Source organism: Camelus ferus, chromosome 11 (genome assembly GCF_009834535.1).
Source record: "Camelus ferus isolate YT-003-E chromosome 11, BCGSAC_Cfer_1.0, whole genome shotgun sequence".
NCBI classification, from domain to species: domain Eukaryota; kingdom Metazoa; phylum Chordata; class Mammalia; order Artiodactyla; family Camelidae; genus Camelus; species Camelus ferus.
The window spans coordinates 68,167,430-68,187,479 of NC_045706.1; the positions used below are offsets into that span (position 1 = coordinate 68,167,430).

The 20,050-nt window shown below is 50.1% G+C and overlaps 1 protein-coding gene and 1 long non-coding RNA gene across 3 annotated transcripts in view; one reads left to right on the forward strand and one right to left on the reverse strand.

The window, feature by feature from the left end:
- SLC35F3 (solute carrier family 35 member F3) overlaps positions 1-20,050 on the reverse strand; it is an 82,782-nt gene that overhangs the window by 47,889 nt on the left and 14,843 nt on the right. The window contains exons 2-3 of one of the 2 annotated variants that reach the window (XM_032491805.1): positions 19,440-19,764; positions 18,635-18,971 (exon numbers count right to left, since the gene is read on the reverse strand). In XM_032491805.1, coding sequence (XP_032347696.1) covers positions 18,635-18,971; positions 19,440-19,764 — 662 coding nt within the window. The remainder of the gene's footprint in view (positions 1-18,634; positions 18,972-19,439; positions 19,765-20,050) is intronic. The other variant, XM_032491804.1, reaches the window with a different exon arrangement.
- On the forward strand, positions 937-19,616 carry LOC116667259. Its single transcript, XR_004324087.1, has 3 exons — positions 937-1,020; positions 8,173-8,175; positions 19,605-19,616. It is a non-coding gene; the product is annotated as an uncharacterized LOC116667259 (long non-coding RNA).

Below are 20,050 nucleotides of genomic sequence, written 5' to 3' on the forward strand. Positions count from 1 at the left end.
AATGTCCCAATCATGCATATACATACATATATTTGTCTTCATATTCTTTTTCATTAAAGGTTTTTACAAGATATTGAATATAGTTCCCTGTGCTGTACAGAAGAAACCTTTTTAAAATCTATTTTTATACATAGTAGCTAATGTTTGCAAATCTCAAATAAAACCCCCTGAGCTCATCAGAGAAGAACCTGGGTAGTCATACTGAAGTTCTGGGTGCCCCTCGCTTTTTGAATTTGTTTAATTAAAAAAATTATGTATTTCTTTTTGACTACATCATGCAGTCAACCATTTTCTCTGTTCCAATCCCACTGTTAGGTAACTAGTTTTTAGTTTATTGCTCATCCTTCCGGAGATTTCTAAACGCATATTAATGAAGTACAAATAACTATTCTTTTGTCTTTCTTCTTTTTAGTATTTTTTTAAAATACAAACAGTAGTACACTTTTCTTTTTCATTGAACAACATTTCTTGGAGATCTTCCTTTGTCATTGCATATGCTACTGCTGTTCATTTATTCACTTGCTAAAGCTTTGAGTTTATTTATATTGACGAAGTTTCACACGGAATTGTATGCAAAATTTCAAAAGCACATCTTTTTGGTGATGAAGTACAAGACATAAAAATTTCAGGTAAAATATAGGACAATCAAGTGCTATTTGAAAAGCATCAGAAGATTCTTATAACTTAAATTTCTTCATATTATTCTATTATAACAAATAACACGAAAGAAACTAATAGCCAACTTCAACCATAGTAATGATATTTCTTGGTGCAATAGAAATGTATGACACAGAGTCTTGATAATGGGGCTTTAAAAAGTCATTCTCTGAGCCTGGGATGGTGGGAACAGTCATCTATATTAACCACAAACTGCTTTTCCCTCTTTGTATTGGATAGCTATTGCTGCATAACAAATCACACCCCTCCCCCAAACTTGGCAGCTTAAACGAAAATGCATTTATCATTTTACAATTTCTGAGAGTCAGGAATTTGTGTTTCAGTGGGTGTTTCTGGTTCAGAGTCTCTCATGTAATAGCTGTTAAGATGTCAGCAGGGGCTGGCAGGAGGCCTCAAACCCTCAGTAAGGAGTTTTCTCTACAGGCTACCTGAGTGTTCCCACCAAAGGGCAGCAGAACTCCCCCAGAGCACACACTCCAAGAGAAAGCAAGTAAGATGCCACAGTGTCTCCGAGGACCTAGTCATCCACCATCACCCCCACCATATACTATTCATCAGAAGAGTCACTACGTCCAACCCATACTGAAGGGGAGAAAATCAAGGTCCATGTCTTGAGGGAAGACCATCAAAGAATTTGAGGGTATATTTTAAAACAACCATATACTACATGCTTTCCTGTCTCTACTAGCCTTTTGCTTTTTTAGCTCAGTTTTTTAAAGTAAAAAACTATTTTTTCCAGATAATTTTTCTTTAGTAAATTTCTTCAGTCATTTAGGGCAAATAGACTATCCTCACGAGAGATCTCCTGGCTGTCACCATGAGAGGAGTTTGACACTCTGGGCATCCTCTTGTCACCACTGGGAAGCTAATGTTCCAGACTAAACGCATCAGGACCTGTCTTCTGACTGCCATCCAGTATTGACCCAAAAGTCCGGAGCCAAGCTATAAACCACCTGGTGAGCAACCTTATACACACAGGTATCCACAGGTGTCCTAGAAGTGGAATGGGTGGATTCATGGGCATTTAAAACTTTAATAGACATTGTCAAATGGACCTCCGAAGTGTCATGTTCATTCAGCATCCATGATGGCATTTTACTGGTGTTTAAGAGTAGAGGGTGGGAAGTGAGGTCAGAAAGGTGGGAGATGGGTCAAAATGAGATGGGAAACAGCTTTAGCTGACACTGGCTGAATGCACCTAATCTTTATTTACGGCTGAATAGCATTCACCATACTCTCATTAGCCAGTCTCCCACTGATGAATATTTGGGGCTGTTTCTAATCTTCAGCTAACGGCAGACAACGCTGCAGTGCTCCCTGGTTTATACTCCATGATCTGTGCTTTCTTGTAGATCCTGTGATGTAGATTTCCAGACGTCAAGTCCTAGGCCAAAGTGGATACTTTGATTTGTGGTTTTGCTCAGTACAATTATACCAATTGCCCTATACATGGTTTACTAATTTACACCTCACCAGCAATGCACTAAAGCACTTGCTTCTCACAGCTTTGCGAACACAGCATATTATCAAAACTTCATTTTGTTTATTTTTTGTTACTATCACAGGGTAAAAAAAAAAATTACAAGTTTTAATTTGCATATCTCTCATTAATGGGTGAGATTAAGCATTTTTTCCCGTTCATTTATAAGCTATTTTCATTTCCTTTCCTATGAACCACTTGTCACATCCTTTGCACATTTTTCTATTGAGTTGTTGGTCATTTTTATATTGATTTGTAGGAGCTCTTTATTTATTAGAGAGCTTAGCTCTTTGTCTATTATATGAATTGGAAATATTTTTCCCAGTTTGTCAGCTTTTTTTTCACTTAGCTTATTATGGTGATTATTATTTTTTTGACAAGTGGTAGTCTTTAAACTTTTTTAAAAATGTAGTTTAATTAATAATTTTGTTAATCTTTTTTGATGATTTCTAGGCTTTGAATACAGTAAGAAAGGTAATGAAAGAAAAGCAATAGAGGATTATCTCATATTTTATCTAGCACTCATAAAATTTTAGGTCTTACAATTAACTTCCATTTGGAATTTATCTAGACTTATAGTAGCCAAATTAATTTTTTCCTAGATTGCTTACCAGTTGCCCCAACATCACTTACTAAACAGTTCATCTTTCCTTCGCTTATGTGAGACATCACATTCATCAAAAGCTAAAGTTCTTTATGTATTTAGGTCAACCTGTGGACGTTCTGTTATGTTTGATCCATCTTCCGTCTAAATGTGTGCCACATCGCTTTCATTCCTGAGGCCTCCCACCACATTTCCCCTCTAGAACAGCTAGTTCCCCTCACTGCTCTTGTTTTTTCGGGGCTTTCTTGTCCATTTTGGTATTTTAATTGGGATACCATTATCCTCATAAATGAATGTAGGGAGGATGGACATTTTTACGTTGTTGCATCTCAAGTGTTTTGAAGTTTTCTCCATAGAGGTCTCATAAAACCTTGTTCTGTTTATTACTAGGGATTTAAAGTTGTCTTGGGTGAGCCTGTAATGGGCTCTTTTCTTCCATACACTTTCTATCTGTTCGTCCCATTACTCATCTACAGGGCCAAAGGGCCAAACTCAAAGGATCTCTTAATTGACCGTCTCTCCATGCCCACAGATGTGTGCTTCTCTGACACAAGCCTTAGGATGACGTGGTCACTTTCTCTTGTGTCCCTGTAACCTTCACCACTAAGCTGTTTCTCCTTATTGGTTCAATAACCCCAGTCCTCACTATTTCCTTTACCTCTTGGGCAATGAAACTGTTCTAAAGAAGGTCAAAGATTTCACAGAGGACTGAAGTTTAGCTTCACGAGGCGGCCAGCGGTAGTCAAGAATACCCCATGGCTCTTGCGCGTTCCCTCCGGTGTTTGCTGGCACTGTCATCTGTACAAAGCAGGATTCATCTCTGGCCTCGCTCTGCTGGGAACCCAGCTACCCTCCTCCCTGCCTCTGCTTCAGCCTCAACCAAATGCTCTTTTTTCTACCCGCCAGGCTCACCAACTGCCACATATTACATCTCTTTTCACATTGGGGTTCCATCCATCTCTTCTTCTTCTATTTGGAACAATTACTTAAATATCATCTCCAAAAGCATGCTTCTTCAGATGTTAGAATGTGTTACATTCAGCAGGAAAAGGGCTCAATAATTAGCTATGCTGGGAGACAGCCCATGTTATGTGCCACTTGTAAGGTCTCAGTGTGTGCTAACACTTTCAAGACTGAGAAGTTCTGGAGTAAAGCATGATGCATTTCACCAATGGATCTGACCACAGAAGCCTGTTTAACACCCCGTGCTACTCATTCTGCGGATCACATTTTGCAGGAAGCAGGCTCAAGACAATAGGCACCCAAGCCTGCCTGAGCCACTCTGCTGGGGACCCCTGTGATAACACTTAGCTACCTGTGCTGACGTGTCAAGTTCACCTATGAACTATGACCTGGGAGAGAGCGTTTAAATTAAAAGTTGCTTATTTACCCTGAGGACAACCTCATAATTTGCAGGGCCTAGTTTCATTTCCAGTAAAAAAAAAAAAAAAAAAAAAAAAAGAGGCCCTGCCTTGGGGCAGGGCAGCCAGTCCCTCTTTCCCAAAGGCACGCTGCCCCAACCCACAGCAGACAGGTGACTCCAAGAGGTTGCAACCTCCATGCCACAATGCACACCCAGATGGTACCTGGATAAGGGTGAACAAGGGGCCCCCAGTGAGACACCCACCAAATGTACCACCAGAGGTGAGAACCAGAGGGATCTGCTCAGACACACAAGGCAAGGGGGAGGCACTGCTCCCTCCTGCAGGGTCCCCAGTGATGTGAGGTGCACATGCTGGCTGGCCTCCCTGCTGGGGAGAAGGAAAAGGAAAGGAGCGATTCCTCTTCCTCATTAGAGGGATGGAAGCTTCTATGTGGGATAGAGGAAAAAACTAGCAAAGAAGCTAGAACTACATAAGGAGGCAGAGGGTACCAACTGGAGGAACGCAAGCCTTCCTGCCCGGAGCTGTGACAGGCACGGGGCTGTCCCTGCAAGTGAAGGTGAACCTGTTCGGAGGAGCAGCCACCAGAGCCGGCAGACAGAGGACCCCGCAGCCCTAGTGTGTGCGTGGGACAGGATGCCCTCCCGGCGCCGGCTCCGCCTCGGCCACCCCCACGAGGATCGCACCCAGGAGGACACAGCGCACCCTGGCGGTCAGCGGCTCCCCGCGGGTAACGCGCGGCTTGTGACTTAACCCACCAGCTTGCTTCCCGGGTTAAGTTCCCTAAGCCTCACCCACAGAACTAGCAACTCTCCCCTCCTCCTGATAGAAGTGCAAACAAGAGATCGCATCAGAAGAGACCTAGAACACACCTCCCGTGTATGCCGAAGTCCCCACTGTGGCTGCACAGGGGAGGTTTGCCCTTGCACCCGAACTTCACTCTGAGCGGGGGTCCCTGCCTCCGGAAGGGCAGCGGGTGGGGGAAGACATCGTGTTCACCTAAGCCGCAGCAAAGAACAGAGTTTGGTTTCTGGGCTGTGATGTGATGCTTCTGGCGGGAACAGACCAGCATCGCAGGCCTCAGCATCTCATCAGGAACAGAAGCACGTGGGACAACCATCAGTGTCTTCTGAAGACAGAGCAGTTCCTCATGAATCTCGTTTTCTGTGTGGCACTTCCCCTGTGATTTTTTGTTTTAACTAGAAGAAAGTATTTCTCTGCTAAACACCACCAAACCAAAAACTAACCAGCCAACCAACCAACCAACCAACCAATCGACAAAGCAACTCATCAGACAGCCAAGGTTAAAAACTCTTGCTATATTTCTCTCCCTCTCTGTCCGTCTCTTTCTCTTTTTTGTTTCCAGCAGGTCGCACCCACTATGCCGGCGCACTCAGCCTTGGATCTGCTTAGTGCCTGCACTCCACCCATATGGTTCCACACCTTGGTTTCCAGCCCCATGGACTCTGCCAAGTCTTGGACTTGGATGTGGTTTTCCATCCTTCGAGACCATCACATCCTGCCATGGTCTGTCACTTCTCCTGTGCCCCTCCACCCCCAGCTCCTCGGACAGCGCACCGTCTCCCTTGCCCCTCACCTCTATCACCTGCCTTGACCACACCTGGCAGCCAACAAAGGCTCCCGGTCCCCAGAGCCACCAAAACATTCTGTCCTGCTGTCCTTGCCGCTTCTGAGCGATTTCCTATTCACACTGTAACCCATCCTAGTGGCTGTTTTTGTCCTATGTGTGGTTTTTGTTAACGTTGGGTCTCCTGGCAGCTCAGTGCATAAAAGGACCTGACTTGAGTTATAAATGACTGCGCTGTCAGCGGCCCGTAACACCACAGTCCTGGAATATTATTTGCATAAAAGGAATTCATGTACTTAGAAGGGGAAAAGTCAGTACGGACCAAGGTACCAGGGAGATACCTGGGTGGGAAACACATTCCGCATCTGCTCTTGGAGTCTGGCAGCTCCAGGCAGTTTTCCACTCTCTGAATCAGTCACTGTTGCCTTCATTAGCCTTCTCTATCTGGGCTGATATGATTTTTCTCCTTTAGTGAGAAAAGTCCTGATTCTCAAAGGAGGGAGACGGTGGAGGCAGCGGTGGAAGTCTGGGGAGGGGCTGGAGCAGACGCTGACTGAGACCCCGCAGGTGTCCTGATGGGCTGGAAGGCTGGTCAGGCGCACGTCCCCCGGCTTCAGGAGAAAGTCAGGGTTCTGACGTCTCCCCAGGCCAGGACAGACAGAGGTTCCTTGAGGACCTGCTGCTTCTCTGCTAGAATCCCCTTCCAGGAGCCAGTCCTCCTCTGCCTCCTAACCCCAAGCCTCCTGCCTGCCTTCTGCAGCCCAGAAACACCTCCTTCTGACAGAGGTGAGCTTGCCGCCCCCCCCACCCCCAAACCACATTTGCTCTGGATGTTGTGTATTTTCCGGAGGTGGTGGCAACAAAAACCTCCCATCCCACGAGCTCTTCCCCCAACTGAGAGATGGGGTCCCTGTTCTCCCTGAAACTGGGCGGGCTGGTGACTGTCTTGATGGAAGAAGTCCAGCGGAAATGTCGCTGGAGGCTTCGGAGGCGAGGTCCTAAAAGGAACGAGGCCTCTTTCCATGGGGACACTCGCCACTGGGGCACTGAGCCGTTAGGAAAGCAGTCTGCCTCCCCTGGGCCACCATGCTGTGAGGACGCCCCGCCACCCGAGGAGGCCACAGCAGGTGACAGCCGGCGTCAACCACCAGACATGGCGGGGAGACCTGCCAGATGACTGTAGCCCCAGCTGTCGAGTTACCCCACCCAGCATATCTTCCCAGCGGAGGCTCCGGGCATGGTAGAGCAGGGAAAATGCATCCCTGATGCCCCGTCGGAATCCCCACCCCCCACCCAGAGTCCCAGAGGATAACGACGTGGGTGTTGACGCCGTTAGGTGTTGGGGGTGGCCTGTTAAATGGTAATGTATCGGGAACAGATGTAAAATCTCAAGCCCCACAGCAGGTTAAAATGTCCACAAGTCAGTTAAGACCCTAAATGCACGAGTCCTCTAAATGCCTTTCTTCTGGGGTGCAGTGAGCAGGTAGTTTTAAAATAATGCAAAATTCGAGCCAATGAAAAGGCCAAACTGACCTTTCATGAGGATGGGCTTTCACTCTGGCTTCAACCAGACGTGCAAAGGGTCCTCCGTGGAACTGGAGTCAACTCATTTCAGAACTAATGGCCAAAAAAAAGTCTGAAAGTCCAACACTTATTTTCTTTCTAAAACAGTTTTTATAATGAAAGAGGTCTTTCTGAATTGAGTCTGTTTATCATTCCTGCTGGGAGGGAAACCGCCTGTTGTGAGGATGGGCTGTCTTTCGAAGGGCTGCCCCCTTGAAGGACGCCTTCTGCGTGCTGGTCTCAGCATCCCGCTCGGGCAGTCAGCACGAGGATGGCAATATCAACGCTGCCCCCGTGATAGCTTCTCCCCAGCCCGCCTGCCCCGCCTCCTACCAGCACCGTCCTGCGCCAGGCCCTGGGCTGGCTGCTGGGGATATGCAGGTGAGACCCCGTCTGTGTGTTTAGAAGTTGGCATTATCTGTCCAGGCTCACTGTCACAATTCTCCTTCTATTCAGAATTAAAAACAAAAAGCCACATGGGCACTTTTGGGTAGTGGGACGCCCAAGCGCTCGTGGTGGAGAGCGTAGGTTTTCAGAGGGGCTCCCGCCCTGTGGGTTGGGGTGGGGATGGGGTCTGCACTAAATGGCATATTAGCTGCGCGTCAGAGTCCTGATTCAGACGCTCAGCACAACAGAAGCTCAGTCTGATTCGTGTTGTTGGAAGACAGGTAGTGGTCACCCACCTGGCGACTCTCCTGTTTGTGGTTCTGCTACTTTGGGAACCTGGGGGCCCTGTGTGGGCAGTCGGGGGAGCACCTTTCCTAGAGGAGGGTGGGGAGTGCCCATCTGGTCCTTATCTGCTTTGGCCAACACATACCACTTAGAGGGGGAAGTCACCTGGCCCAACTTAGATGCCAAGGACGGCTGGGAGATGTAGTCGGTGACTGGACAGTCTGTCCTGGCAGCAGCCCCGCACGGCAGTAGGAGGAGCAGGGACCTCTGTCCTGCATCTCCCCATCTCTGCTGCAGGAGGTTCCCAAGTCCTCCGTGGTGCCAGCCTGCCATGGGACGCCAGGGTCTGGGCTCCCCCCACCCCCACCCAAGGGCTGGAGGTTTGGCCAAGAAGCTCACACAGCTCCACCCCTCCTCTCCAGGGAAGATCTATGAAGCCTCACAAGTGGCCCCAGAAAGGATTCTGTAAAATGCATGCCTCTCAGTCCAGGCTGTCAGTTCCCTCTGCTCCTGACATGGGAGGAAACATCTTCAGCAAGAAACAAGGGCTCCCTCCGAGCTGGGCTTAAACACACCAACCTCATCTACCTTTCATAAAACCGAACACTTAAAAAATAACCAACAGCATTTAAAAGACCCAATCCTCCCAACTCATCATAATAAAATATTCACAAGCTGTCTCTGCTCTGTTGGTGGAGCACACAAAGTCTATTACTGAAAACATTCACTTCCATTTCCTCCTCCTCCAGAGAAACACACAGCAAAATATTCCACATAATGGTTCTAACGAGATGTTCCTGTAATGGGGGTGCTTTAGTTTCCAGGGCTTTTAATTTATTTTAAGTTATAAATTAATAATGCAGGTACGATCGTGAGTAACTCATTCAATGTAAGTGTCAGAAAGTCGGGCATTTCGATAAGAGAAGAGTGGCAGGACTGTGATGTGCTCCTAAATGTTCCATTAAGTGCGTAAATCCCTTTGCTTTCTCCCTTCTTAAAGAAAACAGCTGAAGAGGTAAATGTAATAACTCTAATTTTATTTTTTTTCACTTTAAAAAAAGTTGAAGTATAGTCAGTTTACAATGTGTCCATTTCTGGTGCGCAACACAGTGTTTCAGTTGTCCACAGACATACATATATTTGTCTTCATATTCTTTTTCTTTTAAAAACTTTTTTTTTTCATGGAGGGGAGGTAATTTTAGGTTGATTTACTTGTTTATTTTTCATATTCTTTTTCATCATAGGCCATTACAAGATATTGAACACAGTTCCTTGTGCTCTACAGTAGGTCCTTGTTGTTCATCTCTTTTATATTACAGTAGTGTGTATCTGCTAATCTTCCTCTAATTCTATTCTAAAAGTCCAGGAAGCATGAGAGGAGGATTTGTACAAACATCCAAAAAGGCAATCAGATTTGTCATCTTTTGTGATGAACTCAACAAGCTGGTGTGGGATGTGGCCATCAAACCAATGTGTACTTGTGACTGAGAGCCGGCCAGGACCAGGCGCACTGGCTTTATGGCCCGGGGAACCCACTACAGCCGGGGTCTCTCTTAGAATGTGATGGCCCAGTCTGGGAAACGCATCTGTATTTTCCCAGGGCCCCTCAGCTGGAGACCTCCCCACGCCTCTCAGCCCTGGGTGGTGGGCAGAGGGGATGGGTGATAGGGGGAGGGGAGGATTGGCCCGAGGGGCCTGGTCAGCTCTGGCTCCTGCTTAAAGTAGATAAAATGTGTTTCAGTGAAAGGAGAACTGACTCTCTGAAACGCTCAGCATAGACACCGGCTATATAAGAGAATTTGGTTTGGTTTTGCTTCAAAGCAGGTATAATGATTGCTTTCCCCACAGGCTTCCAGTCCCTCAGCTGAGGAAGGCCCATGTGGAACGTGATACAATGAAATAACGTAGCAGAGAATCTAAGTGCCAAAAGGTGCCTTCACTCTGTGGCTCAGTTAGAAGTGAAGTAGCTCAGAGAAATACGGTACGTGCGGCAAGGCTGTGTTCAGACAGAGACTGTAAATGAACAGCTTCCACCACAGGAATCACTGTTCCAGCAGCGGGGGGAGCGGTGACCACCGTTAACGCAGCAGGGACTAACGGCCAAGTTCAGACAAGCACCCCAAACCCTGCAGCCGGTCTGCGGAAACAGGCACTATCAGCCCTACTGTTAAATATGAGATCACTGAAGCGAAAGGAGTGCTTATAAGTAACTTGCCCAAAGTCATACACAGATGGTAAGTGGTTGATCTAGAACCTGAAGCAGCCTGACTCCAATGCCTGGGGTCCCTTCCCTCCGCCACGTGGCCTTGCTCCTCTCTGTGTCCTGGGTGCCTGGTGCAGGCAGGACCCTGGCACGTGGGCAGATGCTGCAGGGACAGGAGGCGTGGTGAGGGCTGTGGAATCCAGGATAATGGCTGCTCCTGTGGACAGGGTGGCCACTCCAACTCAGCTACGAGTCGTACGCAATCTATGGTGGTGCCAGTGGAAGAAAAATAACTCAACAAGGTGCGTCTGCTTCAGTGTTCTGCACGGCACCAGCATTTCCACCCGCCTTTTCTTTTCCAGCCTTCAAAAACCCAAAACAAACATCAAGAGCCTGATGGGACATTGCTTTCTAGGCACATGGATCACCCTGCATCTCTGCCTCGCTCTCAGCTCATGTTCTAGAATGACGTGACAGTGGCACGTACCACATGAGTTGTCTGTCCTTTTCCTGTCAAACTTGTCTCAAAGCTCACCTCTGCGAAGAAATGCTCCCTTCCCAACAGCCCGAAATAATGACAAGGTGTGAAGCTGCCCTCTTTGCTGTGGGCTCCACATCAGCTACCTAACTTATCCGAAGCTTCATGAGGAGAAAGACTCACTCATGTGTGGTTGGAATGTTCTCCATCACTATCACTACCATCATCACCATCATCACCATCATCACCATTCTCATCACCATCACCCTCAACATCATCATCACCATCAGTACCATTCTCATCACTATCATCACCATAATCACCACCACCACAATGACCACCATCATCATCATCACCATCATCTTACCCTCTCCACCATAACTATCATCACCACCACCATCGGTACCATCCTCATCACTATCACCACCATCACCATCATTATCATCACCATCACCATTCTCATCACTTTCACCATCATAACCATCCTTATCACCATTACCACCACCATCATCATTGCCATCACCACCATGACCATCAGATTCATCGCCACCACCTTCATCTTACGATTTGCAGAGAGCAGGAACCAGGGTTTGCATCAGTTTTGGGATTCATGTTTGGAGTTAACCAAAGATAGGAAATCTCTGGGCCAAGGGGCTTTGTATACACTGTCACATTTAATTCTGTTCTGTTCAAACATAAGATCTCTGCAGGGACTGAGAGGGCCTGGAAGAAGGGAAATATCAATTGCAACCCTCAGAGGTAGGTATTAGGGTCCCCATTTTATAGATAAGGAGGGAGGCTTAGAGCTTTTGGTGACTAATCTATGGCAATATAGCCAAATAAGGGCAAGCCTGCGTTCTTATCATTTTATCACAGTGCCCCAAGCAAGGGCTAGTCGCGTTCCCCTCAGTCCACCCCGCCCGGGCACTGCCTCCATGCTCCTCCCTGTGAGGAAAGTGTGTTGATCATTTCTTCCCAGCTAGCACTTCTGGAGAGGTCTGGGACCGAAGTGAACAAAGGTCTCATGCCTCTTCTCTGTGGCCTCTTTGATAGTGTGGTTGATTTGGATTAGAGAAGTGTTGATTTTTTTTTCCATTTTTGAGATTTCTAGGCGTCTTGATTTCTATTCATCCTGCTAGTCTTGATTCTCTGATTAGGAAGCACACAGAGAGTAAGAACTGGCTGGACACTAGCTGGTAGGAGGGCTGGGGTCTGGGCCTCCTGGTCACATCAGCAGTGTGTGCTCTTCCTGCACCTGTCTCTGCACCTTCCTGCACACGGAGCACAGGAGCCCTGCTCCCCCGCCCGACCTGTGCCATGTGCACTGCCCCTCAAGGTCCACCGGCCGAAGCATCCCCCTCTGGGATCTGGGGACCTTCTATGCCACTGTGACCCTGATCTTGCAAATGTTCACAGTGACCCTTGCTGCTTCGTGCTAAAACAGTTAATAAATCTCTTGTTAATAAGCCCAGCCTAGGGTTCCTTGACCCTCAAAGAGCCATAATCACACTGACATGGCAATTAGTTAAACAGCTGGCATTCTCAAAGACCAAAATCATGAGCATTGGAATGGACGTTTGGCAAAATTTCAGTGAAACTGCCCGGGGAAACAATTTTGCTGCAGCTGAATTAGACATGCTCTGAAATGATAAAGGTAAATAGCATAACCTCCTTAAACTGCCGGACTTCAAAGATACCTGTTCAAGGGTTAACAGAGACCTCAGATAACTGGGGGGTGAACGGTGGACGAAGCACATGAGAAACAGAGGTCGGCAGCTAATACAACATGTCCTGTTTGCCTGCGTGAAAGCTGAAAAATCACTTGTGGAATGTTCTGGACTCATCTCTGCGGGTGCCTGGCTGCCACTGAATTTCCCTGGGATGAGGTGGCCCGCAGTTGTTTACCTGGGACGTGGGGATGCGGTGGTGGTAACATCCGAGGGGAACAAATGAGCCAAACTACGAACGCCCTGATGACAGGACAGAGCAGTGGGGACCTGGCGTGCGTGTGTCTGGGGCACGGGGGTGATGTGTTGCGGGAGACTGAGGCATCCTTGAGTATTTCACATGCTGTCTTTAAACAGGCAGAGACCATCTAAATCTCTGTCAGCCACCCCCCTCTCACTTCTCCCTTTGCTGATTCCGGGACCCGTTGTGTCTGCCTTCTTGGATTCAGAGCACTGACTACGTGCTATCCTGTGGCTGCACCATCTGTTCTGCTGCTCAGACGGCTATATGCGTGTGTGTGTGTGTGTGTGTGTGTGTGTGTGTGTGTGTGTGTGTGTGTGTACAGGGGAAGGTACTTCGTCTCAGCAGCAAGCCTGACCAGAATCTCGTGTGAAGATGTTCATATGTCACTGCCGTTATTTACCCCCAGGCAGGAGACACAGGCCCAGTTAGAAACTGCAGTTTCCAAATATTTTGCCCATTTCACCTAAACCAGCTACAAAAACAAACAAATAACAACAACAACTTCAAGTGCAAGGGCTCCAGATGTTGCTTTTCGAGGTTGATGATTTTCAGAATTAAGACTGGAAACAAGACGGCTACACGTTAGGAGGCAGGGGGAGGGCAAAGGGACTGCTGAGTGCGGGACATTCTGCCCCTTCCTCTGCCCCTGGGCCTCGAGCTCGCGGCCAGGCAGGGCTCTTGGGCCCCACAGAGCCATGCTGGTCAGACTGCCTGGCTGCTGGACTCCTGTATCCTAGACTCCAAGGGTGGCTGAACCCCGGGGCGCTGGATATCCCAAGGGCAGGAATGTGCTCAGAACCTCCCCTCCCCAGCGCCCGGCCGTGCGTGGTCAGAGCAGACAGTCACAAGTGAACATCGCTGTAGGAATGGGTAAGAAAGGAGTGAGCCAGTGAGCAACCCGGGCCAACCAGCCGTTTGGGTCTGCTCAGGTCCCTCCAGACAGTCAGGGCCCCCGCTGGACATCAGTGCCTCCCGCCCAGCACGCCACCCTGCAGCCTTGCGCCGTCTTGCTCCACAGCCCCCAGCAGCATCTGACGTGGTATATTTTACTTGTTTGTTTCCCCGCTGAAAGGTAAGCTCCTTGAAGACAGGGATTTTCCCTTGTTTTGGCCATGCTGTGTCCCCAGCACCTAGAACAGTGCCTGACACACAGAGAACCGTTGGCAGACTTTGTGGCACGAGTGAAGGGCTGTCTCTGTCTCTCTAGGATGGAGGCCCCCTGTGGCCTTGCTTCCTGAGCGCCCTCACCCTCCGAAGCACTGCATCAGGTAGGAGGCCTGACAGCGCCAGGATGGCAGGGACGTGCCAGGGCATCCTTACTTAGGGCAACCTTGGCGATGCCCCCGCGTTTACACTGGGCCTGAGAAACATGTACCAGCCTTTCCCGGGAAGGAGACTCCCCCATACCTCCCAAATGCCCGAGTTCGGTGTTAAAATGACCAACGAAATGCTCTTCACCAGCACAAGAGTCTGCTTTCGGCTGAAGAAGAAGCTGACAATTTCAATCAAAGGACCCGGCCTTGTAACACTTCAAGGTTTACACTCAAACCAAAGAAACAAACAGAAAATCAAAATGCTGAGTCATTCTACCTCCAGTGTGAAGCAGGCCCATGTTCTGTAACCTGTTATGTAATTCACACTCTGACTCCTCGTTTTGAAAGCAGCTCTGCTCACATCAGTCCTTGATTCAACAAGTTTTGGAGTTTACTCCCCTGGCCTGGGGAATAAAGCTCCGGCCCCTTGACCCAGCGTCCAGAGGCCTTTCCATCCCGGCCTCTGACCACTGAGTCCTGATATATACCTGGCCCTGACCCTGCACCCCAGCTGCAGCCCAGCCCGTCCGCCCCTCTCTCCTGCTGCCTCCTCACACCCCACTCTGGTTTTCATAATGGTCTCTCTCCCACTTGGATGCTGGGAACAACATCAGTGTCACCACACCGGCCCACATGCCGGACCCCTAGACATCGAGCTTGTTCGACTGGCCTGGCCTCCACTGGCGCTCCATCCTGTCCTCGACCGAGAGACAGAGTGGTATTTCTAAAGATCCAGTCTGATGGCTTCTCTGCCCTCCCACAACAGTCACACAAGAACCCACACCTCTCGGCACGGTGTGGGAGGGCCACAGGGTCCATTTCTGCCCACCACCAGGAGGACCAGCAGCTTGTCTTCAAAGAGGCTGCTCCTTGGTCATTTCCTCCAAGAACCTTTCCACCTGCCCCAGGACCTGCACACCTGGGCTTCTCCCCAGGTCCCCTGCACACACACTCCCCCCACTGGACTATCTGACTCCCTTGCTGGGATGCAGGCTTCTTAAGGATGGGGACCATTTATGACTGTATCCCTGCGGAGATGTGCAATAACCATTTCCAGAAAGAACAACCCTCCAGAGTGTGACTGCTCTGCTCCTCGGTTAGACTTTGAATGTTATAGGTGCAGGACCCCATCCAGAGCCTGCCTGTCTGGGCCTTGTAGGACGGCAGACGGAAGGCACCAGAGCCCTTTCCCCTGTCTCGGCTCAGTACGTCTGCTGGCGTTTCTGAGGCAGAATCAACGGGCTAGCTTCCAGGAGCCAGGGACTACAATAGGCAGAGGGAAACATCTGTCACCACTGACTCGTTCGCTTTTTTGGCAGCCGCGTGAGAGCAGAAGGTCCCAGCGTTTGCTCATGAAAAGAGGTCACTACTAACAGGAATTCCTGACAGAACTTCCGACAAGGCGGCAAGTGCCCCAGATCTACTCTGGCTGTTTGTGCTGGCCCGGGCAGGCCCCTGGGATCCGAGGAGCCGTCCTCCTTCCTGAGATCAGAGGGGTTGGGAGGCTGTGTGCCGTCCCTCCAGGGCCACGGACCCGATACGGCCTCCTCTGTGTGCCTCCTCCAGGTGCCAGGCTTGGCGGGAGGCTCCTGGGAGCTGAACCCCCTTTGAGGTCACACCTGCGGTTTCCGCAGCCCCCACACGCACCTCCGTGGCCAGAGCCCTCCCCGAGTCCTGCGTGCGGCTGCCTCCCCAGGGGCATCCCTGCGGCCAGCTGTCTGCGAGAAACAGGGAAGGTCAGGGTGGGGTGTCGACTGTCTGGGGAGAGAGGGGAGCTCACTTTATTTCCAGACATTTGGGGTTGCTCACGAGGGACTGAGGCTGAAACCCAGGACAGCTGGGCTGGCAGGTTTTCGCATCCACACTCTGGTTCCTGACAACAGTACCCGATCCCAGGAAGCCCTGATCACTCCAGGATGCCTCGTACAGCCGGCACGCCTGTGGGGTGATTTCTCCCGCACAGAACACCTGCGCGGCACTGCGGGGGGCTGGCACTCCCTGCAGACCCGCTCCTGCGGTTTAAACAGGCCACCAGCAGGTGGCCGATGAACTAAGCACGGGCTACCTCGTAACCCACAGAGGAGATCACGCTCCGGGGGTGGTTCCTGGCATTCCTCTGGCATCTCACAGCTTTTAGGACACCTGCACTGTACGGTGTTTCATCTGATTACACAACCATCTTTTGTGCAAGCCAGGGCGTGTGTCATCACCTTCCGTTTACAAACAAGCACGTGAGGCTCTCAGAGGTGAAAAGACTTGCCCACAGAGCCTCCCCTCCCCCGCACGTGGCAGAGGACCAGGCTCCAACATCCTTGGGGCCCAAAGTGAGTCAGTCCCTCGTCAGCTGCACATGGGAGGATGGGTCCCGGTTTCTCCATTGGGTCAGATCAGCAACATTTTAAGATGTGAGCTGAGACTCGACAACTCCAGGGCCGGTACAGTCCAAGAGCAGCCCGTGGGCCAGCAGTGCCAGCATCTCCTGGAAGCTCATTAGGAAAGCAGAATCTCAGGTCAACTCAGACCTACGGAGTCAGTGTCAGCCCTTTGACAAGATCCTGGAGACTCGGAGAGTTTGAGGAGCCCTGTGTCCCCCCACTGCGGTGGCTGGAAAAGTTCCACATGAGGGAAGCAGCCTCAGTGGGGAGGGCTCGGAGAAAAGAACCTTCCACCCGATTGCTTCCTGATAACCGCAGGAAATGTGGGCTTATCTGTCTAGCTTCCTTCTCTGAAAATGGCCCCGACCTTTCTCCTTTCATCCCCAGCTCCCTGCAGAAACACTCTTAACCTAGAGGCACATCTCCTCAGTTGACTAAAGGTCTTTTCCTCTCCGGCATTCACTTCAATAAAAGCACAAACATGGAAGATGTGATTTTAGTTTGCCTCGATGTCTGGGCATCCTAAAGTCTGTTTTACAGGACTCCCAATTCGGTAGGGGATTAAAAGGTACCAACTATTAGGTATGAAAAAAGCTACAAGGATGTATAGTACAACGTGGGGAATAGCGCCAATACTTTACAATAACTATAAATGGAGTATAAACCCTTTAAAAGTTGTGGATCACTATACCACACACCTGTAACTTACATAATATTGTACAACTATATTTCAATAAAAAAAAAGCCTCTTCCAAAAAAAAAAAAAAGAATTCCCAATTTGAGTTGTGACAAGGAGTTGTAACTTCCTACATAAAGTCTGTGATGTGAACATTGGCCTCTCCTGTTTTTGAGAAAGCAAGTCCCTTCAACCCTCCAATGGTGTGCAGGGCTGCAACGACACACCCAGTCACAGCTCTGTGTAGCCACAGGGAGCACGCAGTTTACAATCGGATTTTTTTAGGGGGTGATCTAAGCTTTATTACAGAAATTGGGCGAGGTTTTAACTGGCTTCTCTAATCAAGCCATGCTGATCCCCACTGCGCCCCACCGTTCTCCATCTGATGCAGCTGTCACCAGATTCCTCTCATGATTCCTCCCAGAGACTTCTCACAGGAAGACAATGAGCTGGAATCAAGGTGTGATGTCTTTCGTGTTTAATCTGCTTCCTTGACTTTGCATTTTTTTCCTCCCCTGACCTTTTAACTACCACCGAGCTCGGTTCCTCTGGTGGTGTTCTCGGCACGCTTGGTTAACGGTGCCGGGCCTGCCCTAAGTGGCCAGCGGGGCCCGTCTGGCCCCAGGGTGGGCGTGGCCATGCTGAGGACACACGTTCAGGGCAGCAGCCCGGGAGGCCCTCTCTCAGGCTGCACGGGTGGCGGATGCGGGGATAGAACATTTCGTCTTCGCTCCAGCAAATCCCCCATCGAGAAAGGGCACTCACTTCTTTTAGCCCCTTTTTAGAGGCAGAGGCATAATCTTCTACTAGTTCAAAGAAAGGCAAACTCGTAATTACAAAATGAATACACTCAGGGCTACTTTACTGTTAAATACATCATTACTGAATACTTGCTTTTCTGTATGACTAAAAGCAGGCCATTATTCCTCTCTTGCTTTGGGACAACCCACGGCCCTCTCAAAGTTTCTAAACCTATTTGTTTGAGTTGCGACAGAGTCATAACTCAGTCTGCTTTCAGGAGCTGTTCAGAAGAGGCACAGTAAGTGGTTTCTAGTGATTTCTGGCTGGTCCACGAAGCCATGGGTTTAAGGCAACACTGAGAACTGCCCAGGCCTGGGTTCCAGTTCTGGGCTCCAGGCTCCCACATGCTTTGCTTCCAGAATCTGCTCTGAGTCCTTTCCACTGAGACATGTGAGGCTGGCCTTGTGAATCAATCCAAGCTGCATCAGTGCCCCTTCCTCTAGAATCAGTCCGCCAATTTACAACCTGGTCTTTTAAAGGAGCCAGTCCAAATTCCCTCTGAACATTAGACCAGTTTGGACCCTCACACCTCCAACTGGTAACTTCACAGCAACGTAATGGTAGAATCTCAGAAAATTCTGATCTGAGTATAAAACTCCATTCCCAAACCTCCTTGCCCCTTGGACCTGATGGTTTCAGTTATCCTGCAACTTCTAAGCGCAACTCCAGAACAGGATTGAGGTTTGTAGGAGACAGTAAATGGGACATAGTCATTGTATGAGGAGGGTGCATGTTTGGTGGGGTTGGGGTAAGGTGGGGAAGAGGGCAGTAGAGATGGAGTAAATAGCCCTGGACTTTCACATTTTTTCCACCTCTGGGACTGGTAAAAGATAAATTCCCAGGGCCCTACCTGGTCACCTTGGCCAGAATTCTTCACTGAGTTTTTTTCTGGATAGATCTGATTTGGGCCAGCAGCAGCAGGCCCATACACAGTCACGGAGAGCCTCGGCTCTGGGTGACCATGAGACCCAAGGATTGACACAGATGAGGTCCCAGGGCCAACACAGACCATCTGGCTCCTGAGGGGGCCGGAGGACCCCTGCTGTACATTGTGGTAGATGGCTGAAATCAGGGTTTCCGGCTTCTTTTTGAAAGGGTGGTCATGCCAGTGAGAAGATACGGTCCACAAAGCTGACACAGTGCCTTGATTTTGACGGCCACGTTGCCGGATATTCAGATCCAAGCAACTATAAAACCAAAGGAGGGAAGGTCTTGGATTGGAGAGGGAATGAGTAATCAAGTCTTTGCAATGAGCATCGCCCTGCGGGGGGGGGAGGTAAGCTACAGAAAGCAACCAGTTACCCAGCTGCATGGACCTGTCCTCAGCCCCGACTCGGGAGGGATAACAGACCAACAGACTTTTCCCACTTCCACCCTTTCTGGGGACTTAGAACAGGCCATCTCTGGAAGATGCTGCCCTCTCTAGTCTCATATAAAGGAGTTCCTGGGGTTGCCCGGCGAGAGGCGGAGGAAAGGTGTTCACCACTCCGAGGGGAGAGAGTTACGCTCCTGGCCCCACCAAGACAGTGGGTGACCCTGGGGCTTCTCGGCACTGTGTCCCTGGCCCGGCCCAGCGCCCGCCGCCGGGGCAGCCCAGCACCGGCAGCGCTCCGGAGAGCAGCCCCAGGGCCGGCCGGCATCCCGGAGGCGCCTACCTGTATCTCTGCTTCACCGACTGCTTCTCCGCCGACTTGCAGACGTGGCCCGCGTAGTAGAGCGGGAAGAATAAAAAGTTCCAGTTGGTGGCAAACCACGTGAGCGTGAAGGGGGCATCGAACTTGCCGAAGGTCAGCTTGGCGAGCTGCGTGGCGCCCGCCCAGGAGGAGCACACGCACAGCACCACCGCCACGCCCCAGAAGGTCTTCCGCAGCCGCGCGCGGGAGCATCGCCAGCAGCGGCGGCCCGCTCTCCCGCCGGCCTCCGCCCCCGCCGGCGCCGGGGCCTCCGCCGGGCCCGGGGGGTCCCGGGGGCGCTCCTCCCCTGGGGGAAGAGAAGGGGCGGTTAACGGGGGCCTCCACACCGTCCCGGAGGGCGGCCAGGACCCAGGGGTGAGCAGGAGCAGGAGGGCAACCACCCCACTGCCATTGTCATAGCCGGCCACCCTGGGGAGGGGAGGGGGAGGTGGGGGATGGGGGGGCGTGGAGGCAGCTTCAGAACTTCAAAAACATTGAAAAAAAATACAAAGGAGCTTATTTACAAAACAGAAATAGACTCACAAAGAAAAAAAACTTATGGTTATAGGGGGTGGTGAGTGGGAAGGGATAAA